Source organism: Chamaea fasciata, unplaced genomic scaffold (assembly GCF_029207755.1).
Source record: "Chamaea fasciata isolate MVZ Bird 193981 ecotype frontalis unplaced genomic scaffold, bChaFas1.0.hap1 SCAF_1, whole genome shotgun sequence".
Lineage (NCBI taxonomy): Eukaryota > Metazoa > Chordata > Aves > Passeriformes > Sylviidae > Chamaea > Chamaea fasciata.
This window is the reverse complement of record NW_027094086.1, coordinates 18334445-18351453: the sequence shown is the minus strand read 5'-3', so window position 1 is coordinate 18351453 and position 17009 is coordinate 18334445. Positions and strand designations below refer to the sequence as shown.

General features: G+C 43.4%; 1 protein-coding gene across 2 annotated transcripts in view; it reads right to left on the bottom strand.

Moving 5' to 3' along the window:
• The window catches only part of RSPO2 (R-spondin 2), a 102779-nt gene extending 88118 nt beyond the window's left edge, over positions 1-14661 (bottom strand). For both annotated transcript variants that reach the window (XM_066177359.1, XM_066177365.1), the window contains exon 1: positions 14431-14661. In XM_066177359.1, the coding sequence (XP_066033456.1) occupies positions 14431-14524 (94 nt within the window). In that variant the 5' untranslated portion in view covers positions 14525-14661. The remainder of the gene's footprint in view (positions 1-14430) is intronic.
• Positions 14662-17009: the final 2348 nt, after the last annotated feature.

Below are 17009 nucleotides of genomic sequence, written 5' to 3'. Positions count from 1 at the left end.
GACAAAAACAAACACAATAACAAGCAGTGATAACTATGTTTGTGGCTAAACAAAATGGTTAGATTTTAGTCACACTTTCGTAATTCAGTGATATGAGATGTAAATGCAAAAGAAGGTTAAGTCTAAATGGTTGTGACATTAAATCATTGTAAAGTAGGTCTCTTGAGAGACATTCTATTCCTCTATAGCACTGTATTTCCTTGTGTGCTTTTTCTCATTACATATCCACCAAACTTAACTATGACTTAAGGTATTTTTAAGATCAAGCCCAAAATGGCACATGCTATGCTGAAGCCCAAAAATATAGACTCAGTTACCATTTTGTGTAGAAAAAGAAATTTTGCAACAGAAATTTTACATAGAAGACTTTATACTGAGCAAAAGCATTGCTCACTCCAGCAGCAGTCAATGCTTTAGAGGAAGGTATCAGAAACCTCTTGTAGGTAAAGGCAAATTCATCTTCCAGCTAAGAGTATTCCCAGACTGTGATACTCAAGTCTATATCAAGATGGATGAAATTAAGTAATTCCTCTAAAAACCCCTATAATTTTAATAACAAAATTCGTAATTTTTTATTGCTATATAGAAGTGTTACCTACTTTTACCATTCAACAGTCAAAAATCAGATTTAGCAGGAATGGCTATAGGGGACTGCTGTAGTGAACATCTGTCTAGTTGCATGATATTGGCACCATCAGTCATTTAATTTTCTTCAACCCCTATCCCAATTCTGAAGCAGACTTGAGCAAAAGGAGAACATCACTTGTGACTTGTTTTTCCAGAGGCACTAAGCATCCTCAATTGTCATTCTCTTTTACTTCATTTTGTAACCCCAGGACTCCATTTCCACACATATAAGAGACACCCATCACTTCAGAGGAGTGCACAGGAAAGGACCCTGAGCACTCTAAAACACTATCACGAAACAGAAGAACGCATAATTTTCAAAGACTCAATCCCAGTAATCATGTAATTAAGAAAAAGGTCACTGGGTTTGCTAACACCACATAATCAGAAAGCAAATACCATGGTGGATGAAGTACCATTGCTACCAACTACTCCACTGGGTCTTCTCTTGGAATTTGAAGTGTCAGTGCATGTATTTTTTTTGAAGCTGTCCACATCTATGAACTACACGTGTAGCTGCTTATCAGCTAGAGTGTATACACTGAGCTCTCAGCAAAGATAAAAGCAACAGAACGCAGATGAAAAAAATGTTGACTTTAGTAATTAGAAAAAGCCAGCTGCAGCTAATAAGGAGAAGGAATGTTAAACTGAGACTTTTTTTTTTTAACTTACTACAGCTGAGACACAGAAGCCAAGTAAATCACTGGACTCTTTCACTCTATGACTGCTGCTAGAGAACTGTGCATACAAAAACTACTGTAGCTGATCTGGTAGAACCACAAGCCCTAAATGGAGGTCTTCATTCAGGTCAAGGTTTGGCAAATTCTAATCCTTCTCAGGTGACATTACATGTATTCAACCACATCCAGTTGATCTCTTCAAATATTTCCCTTTCTCTCCTCCTTAAGCCTTCCAGAGTGTGTTTAAGGAGCACAGGCTAATGTTATTTTACCCAATGAGCCTCATGTTACATCAGACTGAATATAGAGTAGTTTCACTTAGTGCCTGCTTGGAAAGCTATTACAGAAAAGCCCTCTTCCAAAGCTGAAATAAACCCCTACATTTTGATGCCACTGCTAATTACAGTAACTGAAATAAAATTTGAAAGCGGCAAGACTTTTTTTCCAGGAATCTGATGAAAAAGTAATTAACGAGTTCTCAAATATAGCATCAGCAAATTGACAACAACATCCCAGAGCAAGCACCATCTCAGGAATATCCACAATGCCTGAGACAGATTGACATTACCCCCAGATTTACAACAAAATGAGGGAGACCAGAGTTAGGTCTAGTATCTTAATTATTACACTCACAGTGCACTCTTTGGTCTCTAAACATTTGAGAGAAGAAAAATAGGGGAGCAAGAAACTCATTGGATGCAAAATCCACATGACATAGAATCTTATTTTTATGACAACCTGTGCTACTGCTAAATACCAAGAAGCTTCTCTAAGTTCATTTTAGTACTCCAACAACATGGGATTGCAACTGCGCATGATTCTGTCACTTATCCTAAGGATTCCTAAAGGGAATGGACTGTCTGTTTCCTCTCCACATCTGGCTATTAAAAAAGCAGGCTCAAGCCAGGTACCCAGTACATTTCTAAACTATCTTTCACAGAATGGCTGAAGTTGGAAGGAACTTCTGGAGGTGAAAGGAACCATTTGGTCCAATTACCCTGTGCAAGCAGGGCCAGAAAAATGCAGCTGTCCAGGATCACATGTGGATGACTTTTGAGTATCTCCAAGGACAGAGACTTCACCTCTCTGTACAACACATGCCAATCCTCAGACAGGTGCACTGTAAAAATGTCTTTCCTGATGTCCAGAGGGTAGTTCCTGTGTTTTAGCTTGTGCTCATTGTTTCTTGTTCTGTTACTGAGCACCAAGCATAAGCCTGGCCTTCCCTTTCAGCTACATTGATATGAATATTTCTGCGCCTTCTCTGGGCTGAACAGACCCAGCTCTCTCAACCTTTCCTCACAGAAGAGATGCTCCAGTCCCTTAATCATCTCTGTGGTCCTTTGTTGAACACTCTCTAGTACTGAGAGCCCAGAGAAGGACACAGCATTCAGCTGTGCTTCACCATTGCTGACTAAAGGGGAAGGATCACCTGCTGGCAATCCAGAACACCATGAGCTATCCCTGCAGCACAGGAACATTGCTGGCTCACATTCAGCATAGCATCCACCATGTCCCCTAGGGCCCTTTCTGCCAAGCTGCTCTCCTGCTTATTGTCCCCCAATTTAGAGTGATGTGTGGGGTTGTTCTTTCTCAGGTGCAGAGCTTTGCACTTCCTGTTGAACTTTGTGAGGTTTCTTCTGATTTCTCCAGCTTGTTGACATCCCCTGGATTGGGGGTATTCTCCAGAACACTGCTGGCATAAGATGCAAATAGCAAGACATTTTTAGCAGAAGAACAGACAGTATCATCCTCTTCTTGTACTCAAAGCTAAGCAAGACTAGATTCCCTTTGACACAATACACGAGTCTCTGTCTTGTGTTGCAGAGACCATGCAAAAGAGATGGATAGAGCATGTACAGCACAAATACAGAACGATAACAAAAACAGTCTGTCCTGCTCAAAGAGATACAGATGAGGCTGAACACTAATCTGAAATTGAGGAAATACTTTTTTGTGCAAGTACACGGGCTCAGCACAGAGGGGCTACATAATCCAGTGAATATAGGCGAATATGAGAATCCAAACTACAGATCAGACACCCAACTTTGCCCTCTAATAAAAAGGTTATTCTATGCCACTTCTTCCTCTCCATGTGTCAGTTTTGTTTACCTGAATCCTTCAAAAGAAGTACATATAATTTTACTACTCCACATCTGAACAGCACTAGACTAGGTGGTCTACAAGTACTGTTTACTTAAATATAAGATTTTTCAGATTTGCTTCTCAGTTTCACACCACACATTTTGCATCATAGAAGATCATTGTTTTCTACTTTGACAAGAATCTATATTAAAAAAAAAAAACCCACAAAAAAAAGTAAAGTGAAGCCAAAGTAACCTTTAGAGCAAAAAAAAAAAGCAAAAAAGTTATTTGAAACACTACAAAAAATATTGGAGATTCCTCTCATTCTAATTCCTAACTACAGCCATAAGCATTTCCTAAACTGAATTCCAAAACAACTTTAAAGGCTACAGACAAAATTCAGCAAACTCTGTGACTAATAAAAGAACCATGATAACTACTTGTAATTCTGCAGTTCCATTATAGCTAAAAAGAGAAGCCATGACTCAGTGTCATCTCAGCATCAAAGATGCTGCTCTCCAGCATATTGCAAGTGCTGTAAGAAACAGTTGGAAGCCAAAGCACCTGTCTAGAAGCACCACCCCAATTAGATGCTGACATTATTTACATCCCTACTGCCATAATATTAACATTTCACACTGGAAAGCTGTTTAGCATTTACAGATGAGTAATTTATTTTCTGTTACCATTTTCATTGATGTATGAACCACAAGCTTTACAGGTAGAAAGACTAACAATGAAAGCAATCACTGTGACATCCTGAAAGTACCCTCTCACCAGGGAGGCAGAATTCCCAGCACTGAACCAAGTCAGGTAAAACCAAACTTATACTGTATAATATCGATTGTACCTACATACAATCAATATTTGCTGAATAACTTAAAAAAGACCAAGACAGATGCATGCAAGACTGGCGTATTTTGCATAGCCCAGGCAAGGAACTTAAGTTGAAGAATTGTCCAGCTGCCACAGGAGTAGATCACAACAGCAAAGGCACACAACTACCCTACTCCAAAAGGTGCCTTGCCTCAGATGCCCCTCAGAGTGCCTGTCAGCCTTCCTTGCATTCAACAAAGTAGGGGAGAGAACACTGCCCATTTTGGAGAAGACAGGAGACTAAATTTAGAGGTAAAACCACCTTCTGAGAATGCTCCTGGTGAAAGTAAAACATGTAACCTGATGCAGACAGATAAATAAGCAAACCCTCTGTGAAGTGCTCTTTGGATTTAGGTTTGTTGCAAGACTGAATCATCTCAGATCAGAGGCTAGTTGTAAGTATTTCTCAGTATTTGCTAAAAGCTTTAAGCAAACTAAAACCAGCAGCTGCTGTGTTGTGCTGTGAGCACAACCTAATGCACCTCTTGTGCACCGCAGTGATTGTGCCAGGTAACAGCTACTCTTGTTGAGTCAAAACTGAACCCACACCCCTCACATTATTAGTGTGCACTGTGTAAACTGAGATGTAAACCAGGTCTGAACCAGCTCACATGAAGGGCCAAAGAATATGTTTGCTATAAGAAAGGGAACCCAGGACAGATTTCTGACATTCGCTCTGGTGACATTGGTTCAGAGGCTGTCAGCTCAGCAGGGCCACCACTACAGGGCCTCACCTCAGCTGGGACCCTTAAATACCATCTCAATACAGACAAAGCAAAAGATGATAAAACTTTAGTGCTGTCTTGGGTTATGTAACCAAAAAATGTGTATTCTATTTCATCTGTTGAAAGCATCTGGGAAGATGTTTTTCTTTCTCTCTTGTAACTCCGGGGGGGAGGCAGGGGGCCTTCTGATAATGGACCAGCTGTTAAAACCAGGTGGAATATTGTTCCTTATCTCTCCCAGGAAACCCTCTGGTGATATCTTCTGTTAATGGGCCATTTAGGCTCACCCATGACATATTACATCATCCCATTGTGAGATGCTCCCCCCAGTGGGGAGAGCCAAACCATTCCTACCTAGATAAAAACTGAAACATAAGGACACCAGGTGCTCTGGTTTTCCACAGGATTCCTGAAGGAGGACTGGACCCATCTCACCATTACTGGACCCTTTCTATAGGACCATCTCTACTCCAACAGAACCACATCTGCCACTCCAGGAGGGCTTACTTTGGACTACTTCCAACACCCCGACCAACACGTGGTCAGGTTGTTTTTCTGACTCAGTCAGGGTTTCTAGGATTTTTGTTCATTTGGTTGCTTGTTTTCAGTAGTACTACATTTGCATTCTTAATATTTCTAGTAAAGAACTGTTATTCCTATTCCCAAATCTTTGCCTGAAAAGCCTTTAATTGCAAAATGATAATAATTTGGAAGGGGGGGGGGGGGGGCAGGGACATTCTCCATTCCAGGGGAAACTCTAGCTTTCCCTGGCAGATACCTGTCTTCCCAAACCAAGATATGTAAGTGCCCCTTTAAGAGTCAACAGCCACATGCTTGGCAGTGGAAGCACTCTGTTAGCTGGAAGGCTTATAATCAAAACATAAGGTATCTACCAAATTTTTTGAGTAATTCCAGAAAGAAGAGCGAATCAGTAACACCTATCTTCACTAAGCAGAATTGCTGTTCCAGTTGTTTCCATCTCGCCCATAAAGTTTTAGTACGGACGTGATGGGTGTTGTCAGCACTGCTACCCACGTGCAGATTAATCTGTGCATGCACAACAGACATTTGTCTGATGTGGATAGTTTGGGGGGTTTCTGGTATTCCAAAGGTGGCAACCATACGGCTGAGAAGACGATACATGACTGCAGAGTATATGTGTGTATGCAACATATTTCAGCCAGCATTTCAACTCAAAAAAGAAAATAATGTGCTTGGATCAGGAAGTTCATATTTTATGGCAGCATTGCAATTCTCTAACACAAATACGCTTGTCCCTTTGTAGTGTAAAAGCAGTACAAGTATCTTCCAAGATAAAAAGGCAAAAACACTGTCTTTATTGCTGCACATGGTTACTTTGGAGTTAGTGCCTGTGCAACTGTCCAGTGATTAAAAAAACCACCAACCTAAAAGCCAACATCACAAACATAACTTACCTTCCATGTCCCTTCCTCCATCTCACAGCATCTATGTTTGGGACTGATTTTCATCAAGATGGGGAAAATCTTCACAATTGTCACAAAAAATATAGTCAAAGGTAAATCTGAGACTCAGTCCTTAAATCATATGCTTTTGATTATTTTTAGATTTAAATCCTAGAGAAAAAAATATTTACAAACAGAAAATCACAGTAGAAGTACTCCCATGATATTTTGGATCTATGTTAACTACACATGAGATTCGCAATTCTCATCATATAACACACAATTTCACTGAAAGTGTTGGGGAGGGGGTATTTGAAACAAAATTACAGAACTGCATACCTCTTCTAAATATTCTGTGTGTAACCTGTAATTGCTTACATTTCCCTAGTTACAGTCTTACGACCGTACCATAAAAACAACAAAAAAGGAAGGAGACAACATTTCCTCATAAAAGGACAAAAATCTTAGAGATACATCAAGTACTTGGCTTTACTGAAATTTGTATTTCAAAAAGAAATACATAACAGATTAATTACTGAAACAAAGAACATGAAGGGGTTTTTTGTACTTCTCACCAGAACTTAACAGATGGGATCTTAAAAATCATCTATTGATCATATAATCAAGGTACCTCAAATACTAATTGCTTCTCTGCTTTCCCATAAAAATTAATCTCTTCCTCACATTATAGTTCTATTCCTTTTTTTTTTTTTTTGTATTCTTTTGCATTTCACAGTTTTCACATTCAAGTCCACAAACAAGAGGAAATTTCAGAAAATCTAACTGCCAATCTTTCATATGCTGGCCCCTGAAAAGAAATTTTAAGCTTAAATTTGAATTTAAGTAACATACACTTGCATCAAAGTAGGACAAGATTAAAGCAGAGCTACAGAAGTTTACTGGAATATTTCATTCAAGGGTATTTAGGTAGAAACACTAGGATGAGAGTGTGATCTCTACACATCCAGAAGCTGCCATCAGCCGCTCCATGGGCCACAGTTAGACAGACAGAGGTCAGAGATGTACGTAGTTGTTTGAAATCAAAGTGCTAAGACAACAGAAATCCCAAAGTAAGGACACACAGCTGAAGTCTCAAATCCTCTTAGGCTCAGAGGAAGATCTACAGAGGAAAATATCATTATATTCCATCATTTCACAGGAGTTGCACTTGACATCTCCATTCTATGTTCACAGCATTTAAGCGTTTTGAAATAGTATTATGTATAAATACTTATTTCTTGTATTCCTAATACAAGAAATACTAATTCCTAATACTAATTCCTTCATCCCACCCACCCTCTTCACTGCAGAAACTTCATTGGAAAGGTGACGTTAGAGTGCTGGCAAACTTATGCTTTCACTCTTGCCTCTCCTGAGCCTGACACTGTGCTGCATTACCATCTGCCTTTTTGGGGCATATGCTGCAGAGACCACCACCCTGGTCCTTTTCAACTTCATTTCTACTCAGAGTTTTGAAAAGTACTAGTGAAAATGGACAGGAGCCAAACATTGAGAGAATAAAGTGACCCAGCTAGAATTCAAGTCAGACTTACAAGTGACCTTACTGCCCACAGATATGCAAAGCTCAACAACTGTATCACTGATGTCTGATAGGTAAGTGGTCTTTATGGAGGAGCTGCCTGGACAAGGCCATTGTGTAGGCAAGAAAGAGAGCTCTGCATCTGCCTCCTGCTGCTCACAAGCAAGATCCAGCTGACACTTGGATACCTCACTTCCTAACATGTATTGGTCAGAATCCAAGTACCAAAAAGTGATACAAAGTCTATTCCACCTTCTACCCTAAAAATTACTTGGGAACAGGTTTAAACCCACTACTACTGTCCCAAATAGTGATAGATTTACTCCTCTTGTACAAAATTACTTTGCAGCACCACACTGACACCAAAGCAATACATCTGCTAAGCACGTACTACAAATACAATGAGTATACAAACCACAGCAGCACTTAATTTCAGTGTCTAAAGCAGCCCATGATGTAAGGATCAAGCTGTTACATTTGTGCATTATCAACAGACAGCACATACGAAGTCATGCTTTTTACTAAGAAAAGGATTAGCAAATATTTGGAGCCTAAACAAATACAGGTTCTCCAACTGTGCCTGAACAAAACTCTGAGGTGAAAAGAAAGGGCATGTTTGAAGAACTGAATATATTAAAAAAATACCTGAAACTAAATCAATCTCTAATACATGAGAGATTAGAACTTTCAGGGACTGTATCTGTTAAAGTTAAGAGCTGCACCAACATATATAGGTGGTGGATCCTTTCTCACTGGGGGCTCATTGATTTCAGTTTTGTTCAGGGGCTAACACTGAAGACATGTACAGCTGAACTATGCTTCAATTAAAGATAGAGGTAATCAAGTAGTCCTATATTTATTTAGTTAGGGGTATGCTTTATCTGATCAAAGGCAGGCACCTGCCATAGGATGAGTTAAATTGTACCAACAGTTTGATGGACTGCACCAATTAGAACTATATCAATTACAAAAGAAAATGTAGACCTTCATGTTCCAGATAGTTACCTGCAGTCACATGAATCCCACTCCAGAATTCAAAATCAAGGACACATTTCTGGAAAGGATGTTATGCTGAGCTATAAATTTTCAAGCTGGTGGTACTGTAAGCTGGGCAATGCTTTCAGCCTGTGATGATCTGCAGGTTTAACTAGACAATCTCTCTAGTTAGCTAAAGTTTTTTGGCATTAAAAAATACATAGATAATCAGAAACGAAATGCAGACCTCTACGGGATAGTCAGAGTCTTGGCAGAAAGAGAAGGATAATGAAAAAACCCAACAAAGAAACAGACCATTGTTTATTTCATTATTCTTTGAATTTTGATAGCAAGCACTTCTTCCACTTTCTACCTTTTAAATAATTTCATATTTTCCATATTTTTAAAGGCAGCTTATGAAAACAACACTATCCTAACATACTTTAATGCAGTAATTATGCTGGCCTGTATATTGTAAATGACACATTGAATTGAGAAACTGCATCCTTGCTGTTATCACCATAATGTCCCAATATTAGTGTAAAAACTCACTTTCAGTATCTGTCATGCATTTTGAGCTGCTTCAGTGAAAGTCTTCAGCCAAGCCTTTTAAAATGCGTATCCCCTCCATCCCCCAAAAGGGGAAAATATACAGTTAAGACAAGTTTATCAAGCATACAAATCTAAGCTCTTCATCAGTGTAAATCTTACAGCAGATTTTAACACAGGTATGTACACAGACTTCAAGGTCTGATCAGGCACACCCATCTAGCCCAGCATCCTAACCTCAGGTGACCTATAATAGAACCTATAGGAGAAGAAAGCATACACACACCAACACTGTGCCAGAACATGCTCCCCATTTCTGGCTTCCCCAATAACAGGTCTTGGGCCACCCAAAGGTGTCAAATGCATAGGACCCTGCCCCAAGGTATCCTGCCCAGCCTCTGGTTGCTAAAGAGAGTCATGCACATAGCAAGTCCAGAAGTAGATCTTTAAAATGTCAGCAGCACTACAAACCAACTTTGGGAAGCTGAATCAAACACCTAAATTTAGATGTCTGTTTTGACAGTGAATCCTGCTCTTGGTGTTTTAAGCATTCTTCTGCAAATCTTCACATATAGTGTGAGCACTGCTTATTCCCAGTAACACTGCATCATTAGCTAGTTCAGTATTCAGTCATTCACTCAGAAATTTTGATTTCTGGCAGTTTAAGAAACTTCCTCAGATGTACTCAATAATAAGTGCAAATAGCCAAAGGTTTAAAAGTTTTAACTTTTCAATGGCTACAGTGTTAGAATATTCTAACTGCTGTAGTAATGATGTATGTATGAAGAATGATTAGTAACTATCCTAAGTACCGGTCTGAGGAACAGAAGCTGCACTCCAAAGCATTTCTTCTGATCATGAGTACCTGAAAAATTACCACTTGTGTTAGCACAACTCAGTTCTTTTACAGGTTCTGTTACAACTGCTTAATGTCACACCTGAGGGAAAAAAGTATCTCAAAGTACAGCTTCCACATAGGATTTTAAGTCTTAACCCACAGATAAAAACTTAACTGTCCTTCATGTTACAACATGTTTCAACCTCAAAGAGAGAAGGACAGAATAGCTAATAATAGCTAGAATATTCGGATAATGCTAGACAATCAAAAGTTATGTAGTAGGACTTTCTGTGAGATAAATTACTCTTTAGGAGCTAGCATAGTCTTTGTAAAAGTAGATGTGGTATTTATTTAAGTCAGGTATTTCCAACATAGTTTCTTTTTCCCTAATGCTCAAATCATCTATCTTTCCAAAAGCCTGACCATACAATCCAGCTGAGACAGGTTCTAAGATTATCCTAGGTAAGTTCCTTCTTAGGAAAGCTAAATCACAACCTCCAATATCCAAGCAGGTTTTTCTTCTAGCTGAAAATCCATGTAACAGCTTCCTATAATAATAACAGGTTTGTGGTCAAGATTCCCATCTTACATTACGATCATAAATATTTAATTGACATAATTTTAAACCCAGTGATTGTGTCCCTCCATATATGCATATACTTCAATAAACACTGTGCACAAAGCTCTGTTGAGGTCTGAGAATCACTTGGAAAATTTCCTGCCCCAGGTACTCCTCCTGTTTCCACCTGTGGATATTTTGCCATCACCACTGTCACTCATTATTCACACATTGCCACCTTTATGTACCTCTAACACAGAGTGCAAGCATCTAGGAGAAGTATTCACCTTAGCCCTCATGACATTCCATGAATAGGAACTAAATGGATAAACAAGTATTTTACAGCCACAGGTTTTGAATTCTTGGATATAAGAATTGGTTTGGATATAAACTTTTAGTTTAACTATGTGAATGTGTCCCATTCACATTTTTAATATTTCAGTGTTGGTCTCACTAACTGTAGAGAGCCTCTCTGTAGACTCCTGAGTCTTCCCATCAATGCACACACTGCTATCATATCGACCTTTTTTCCCTTGGGGGATTTTGTTAGCATCTGTTTTCTGATGGCTGTTTGTAATTTTCCTTATATTCTCTGCCGTCAAAGCTTTTGCAGAATACCATCACACCTCCCAGTAAGCCAGCCTAAGAGCCTTCATCTATGCACCCCCATTCTGACTTGTGGTGCTCTTTGGAAAAGTTGTTTTCATTACATCTCAAAGGGAAAAACCACTGGTCTTTCATGCATCCTGTGATATCCAGTGAAATGCTAAGACCTGAAGCTGTCCATCTTATACTGACTGCTAAAGAGAAATCCGAAACAGAGATGTAAATTTCCTTTGGAGAAGGCTTACATGAGAAAAAAAAAAATCAAGTTATACAATTCAACAAGAAAAAGAAAGATTAGGCTAAATCAGCTGTGATATTACACCACTGACCTTAAACCTTAAATAAGTTTTCAAATATCTTCTGCAGGAAAGGCAAAAAAAGGCCATAATTATCTGCTCAAGGCACTGACTTCCAGAGGGAGAATTTGGCGGGGTGTTTTAAGGAAAGTAAGGTTCTGTTCTGAGCAACTATGCAAAGCAATATTCTAATGAGCTGAAAAAGTAACTAGGAGCAGCAGTGGAATAAGTAGAGCCTGTTGATTATTACATACTTAACAAAAAAAATTTAGTGAAGTGACATTGACTAGCAAAACACAAATCAATGCAAGGTACGAACCACTTTCTAAACCCTATTTTGTTATTCCACTTCTCCTGCAATGTTGCAAGCCTTGATTTGGGAAAGAGTTGCAAGCAGATGGTGAATGAGAAATTCTGGGAACATCTCCCCAAATTTACTTAAGTTTTCTTTACGAGAGTATTCTACATGAGCAACAAATCCATGCAAATGTCAATACAGGCATATACACTTAAAGTTTATTGTACATTTAGCTGCTTTTAAAAAAATCACATGATATTTTGCCCATAATTCCAGACTGAATGCAACTGATTCCTACCACACAGGAGACTTAATCTATGCCAAAAATTGTATTTCATTAAGAAAATGATATTATGGAGCATCTGAGATCATGTAACAGACAAAACAGAATGCCAGAGAAATTTTAACTGCCAGTACCCCACAGTGACTGCCTGATTATTAGCAGATGGGATATGGAAAAATTGTGAAATTATTGGAATTTTGGGTCCTGTACGAAAGCATTACTTCAGACTGGATGTGTCATGGCAAATATCTATTATAATTTGAATACATTCTCAGCTTGTGCTTTCCGTGCTTACAACTGGCTATGCTTACTTCTTTAGACTTATTAACTGAAAAAGACTGCATTCTTCAAAGCCCAAAACAAAACCCTTAGGTGACAGCACAAAACAGTGCCAGTAAGTCAACTGTCAATAGTGATCGTATTTATCCAATAATTAAACTAAAAACTAATTTAAATCAATCGCCTTTGGAAAAGCCAACTGTTCAACAAGCACAACAATTGGTCTAGGATCAATCAGTGAACATAAGATCAATTAAAAACAGCTTAAGTTTTTGTAGGAGGACAATTCACACAACTTGGGTTAGATGCCTATTCATTTCAGCACTCCCACAATGCAGCCCTTAAGCTCTGTTGTAAAGCAGAAATACCACTATCACCCTCCGCTGTCTAGCCAGCACTCTAAGTAGTTCCACATTTAATTAAAGACACAGTATACCCTTTGTTAGCACAGATAGTCTGGTCACTTTAAAGGACTGCTATCGTTTTAGCCACACACACATAAATTAAACTCTGGAAACCATCTGTTGAAAAACCATCAAAACCAAACTGCCTTACATTTTTATTTGTACCTACTCTGAAGGTGATATACGCATGAAAGTGCAAACTATATTCTTTGCACAATTTTACCACTATTTATAGCACCTTAACACTGGAGATGTTAAGTCCCACCCCTTCCAAATACCACTAAAAGTACAATTCTTTCAGAAATACGGATTTCTCAGCGGCACGAGCCACCTGATTTTCAGCTAACTTAGAAATGCGAAGGGGATACATGGCCAAGATAATAACAGAAAAAAGGGACAGAAAAATAACTCAGAATATGTGGATAATAATAACATTTCACAATAAGGTGAACCTCCCCACCACTCAAAAAATAATTAAAAAAAAAATAAAAAAAAAAAATAAAATCACAACCAACCACCACCACGAAGCCTCGGCCAGGCTGCCAGGCGGAAGGCGCTGCAGTAACCTCTCCGTCCACACGGGAGCTGTACTGGCACACTGCACCGCTCCGGCTCCCAAGATCCGGCATCCCAACACCAACGTTTAGGGAAACCGATGAAGCCCCAGCGCACCGTTCATGTCTTTTCCACAAAGGGATCTGCACGTTTTCAGCAAAGTTGGCGGCACAGAAATCCCCTGGGCGCTGGGCAAGGCGCGGTGCGCTCCGCCGCCGCAGCTCTCCCGCCAGCCGAGCCCCGCGGGAGCGGCACGGCGGTGCCGGAGGATGGAAGGGGAGAAGCCGCCTTTCTGCCTCGGAAACGTCCACGGAAAGCAGCCTCAAACTCCGTCCCATCGACATGCGACTCTAAACTCCGCGGGCTAACAGCGATCCCCCGGCAGCCGTGAGCCGCTGGACGAGGAGCGACGGCGACATCAGCGACGTCCCCTGCCCGCTACGGCCAGCTCCCAGGGAGACCCTGACTCCATCGGCCCCGCGGGGCAGGACGCACCACGGGGGCCGGGGACCGTGCGTCTACCGCTCGACATTCTCGTACGCGGCAGCCCCGGGCTCCGGCCGGTCCCTTCCCCTCGGAGCTCACGTCCACGCCGCTCCGCCCGCTCCCGGCTCGACCACCGCAGCAGGACGGCGGCTCGCAACCCCGCGGAGCGGTCGCCACGCCGGCACGGCCCCGCGCCCCACGGCTCGCCCGCGCCGCCGCCCCACGTGCCGGCCCGGTGCCCGCGGAGCCGGAGCGCGGCTCACCTGCCGGAGAGCGGCCCTTCCCCGCGGGCGCTCCCGCAGCTACTCCCGCCGGCGTCCCGGGTGAGCGGCCGGCGCTACTCACCTCTCTTGCTGCGTCTCCAGCGGCCGGGCTGGCAGTGGCCGTAATCCATGCAGTTCAGGATGATCAAGGCAAAGGAGAAGAGGCGAAACTGCATCCTGGGCCGCTGGGTGGGCAGCCTCCTCCGGCGGCAGCGAGGGGCGGCGAGGCCGGCGGCGTGTGGGGCGAGGAGGGGCCGGCGGAGGGTCGCGGGGCAGCGGCTGCCGCTGGGGACCGCAGTTTACACGCCTCTTGCCGCCCTTCTCGGGCGCTGCGAACTCACCGCCGCTTCCAGCATCTCCCCTGTGCTGCAGGGAGAGAGAGGCGAAAAGCTTGGACCCGGGCTCTCCTGCTCCTCCCCTGCGGTGGCTCTCCCCAAAACAATGAGAGAAAAATCACAACCCGGGTCGGGGCAGGAGTGGGGCCGCGGAGCGGAGTCACCGAGCGCCCCAAGCCTGTCCCACAGCGGCGGGCGAGCGCTGCCTCCGGCCCCCGCGCCCCAGGACGGGCTGTCAGCCGGGGCACAGCGCTATTTATCGCGGCGCGGGGCGCTCCCCGCCCACACGCGCTCAGGTCGCGGCTCGGCGGGGCAAAGCCGTCCCCCCCTACCTCCCGCGGCGCGGCCCCGCGGCCGCCCCGTCCCGCCGCCGGGTCCCGAGCGCGGCTCCGCGCCGCGGGGCAGCCCCACGCGGGCCGGCGGCGGCCGCCAGGGCGCGGGCTCGGCGGGGCGGGTGGCGGGGGCTCCCGGGCACATGCAGGCGGTGTCCGCGCCGGGCCCCCGGCCGCCCGCCTCCGCCCGCTCCTTTTATGCGGCGAGGCGAGGGCGCGGGTGGCGGGGCCGTGCGGGCTCCGCGGGGATGCGCGGCGGCGCGGGGCCGCGGTACGTGGGTGGTGCCGCGGCCCCGGCCCTCCCGCCGCCCGGCCCTGGCGCCGCCCGCGCCCCCGCCTCCGTCGGGCCCTAACGCCGGCCCGGCCCGAGAGCCGCTGATGCTTTTGCCTGGAGGCTCTTCTTCGGCGGGCTTCTCCCTCTCCCCGCAAACCTCCTCGTCCTTTCTCTTAGTCTGCCCTGCTTACAGCCTGGGAAAAACCAGTCTTTCCTATTTCTCGCCCTGTTCTTTCACCTTTTTATTTTATTTTTTTCCCCTTTTCGTTTCGTCTTGATAATTATGGCTTTCAACCCTGGATTTAAGACCCTGACTGATATATTCCACCACCACCATCACCCCCCCTCCCCCTTCCTACTGGCTTCCTAAAGTCTGATCTCACACGTTTCAAAGTCTCTTCCTTGAAACACCACTTTCATTGTCTTGGCAAGATGGCTCTAGAAGTCCTAAAGTGTGACTTCAGTAAGTGATTTGTACTGGTTTCTAGCCACATCTCTGCTTGGCAAAGGTATTGTAAAGCTAGTAAAATGGGAATCCCAATAGGTTGAAACAAGGGGGAAGCCATGGGTTTCCAAGTGAATTTAGTTTTGATACAGGAAGGTCTGTTAATTCCTCACAACATCCACTACATTGACTCCACAGTGCCATTTATTTCTCTGCTCCTCACTCACAGCCTGTTCCCCAGCACTACAGGTATGGACAGACCGTGGCTCTTTGCTTGTGATGCCCGTCCCGTTGTACCTGACCTAATGAGCCCCGTAGGACCTGGAGCTCTGTGGAGCAGGTGCAAAAGCTGGGAGGCAGCATGGATCTGGTACAGCTGGTGCAAAGCCAGGTCTAATAAACCCAGCTGGATCCAGGATCGAGGCAGGGTCTGTGCTGGATGTTTCTGCTCCTCCTTGCCCCCTCCCACCAAACCCCGTGCCAGTAATTCTGGTGCTGAAATACCTGAGCTGCCTCGGGATGGAGCCAGCTAAGTTCTCACAAAAGCAGATGTACTCTTTCCACAGCAGAGCTGGCCTTAGAAAGAGCATAACTGCATTCATGTGGCACTGTGCCTGAGCTAATATATCGTGTTAGACCCAAGCTGGCTTTTCATCCATGGCCTGAATATTCAAACCACAGATAAGTGAAGTCCAACGGTATGGTGTTTGCCATACCATCCTGAGACCTCAGAATTTTTTACTGCATTTGTTGTATAATATTCCTCTGGAGCAGAGAAGGATCAGTGTCATCAGTTTCCATACTGAAGACTGACTTATAAAGAGGGTAAATAACTTGTCTGAAATCAAGAGGCCTATGAGACTGTGTTCTGAATTTCCCAAGCTCTCAGATATTTCTGTAATCCCTGTGCTGCCCTTCTTTATATTTTTCCAGTGTATAGTAGTACTACGCTAGTTTAATCACTAATATTAAAGGCAAAGATTTTTTAAAGTGACATTACAGTAGGGATTGAGTGCATCCTCAGCAAGTTTGCAGAAGACACCAAATTGAGTGATACAGCTGACACACCTGAAGGATGGGATCCCTCCAGAGGGACCTGAACAAGCTCAAGAAGTGGGCACGTGGGAATCTCATGAGGTTTAACAAGACCAAGTGCAAGGTGCTGCACCTGGATTGGGGCAGCCCCCAGTACCAATACCAGAGCAGCTGTGCCAAGAAGAACTTGGGGGTGCTGGTAGATGAGATGCTGGACATGAAACAACAATGTGCACCTGC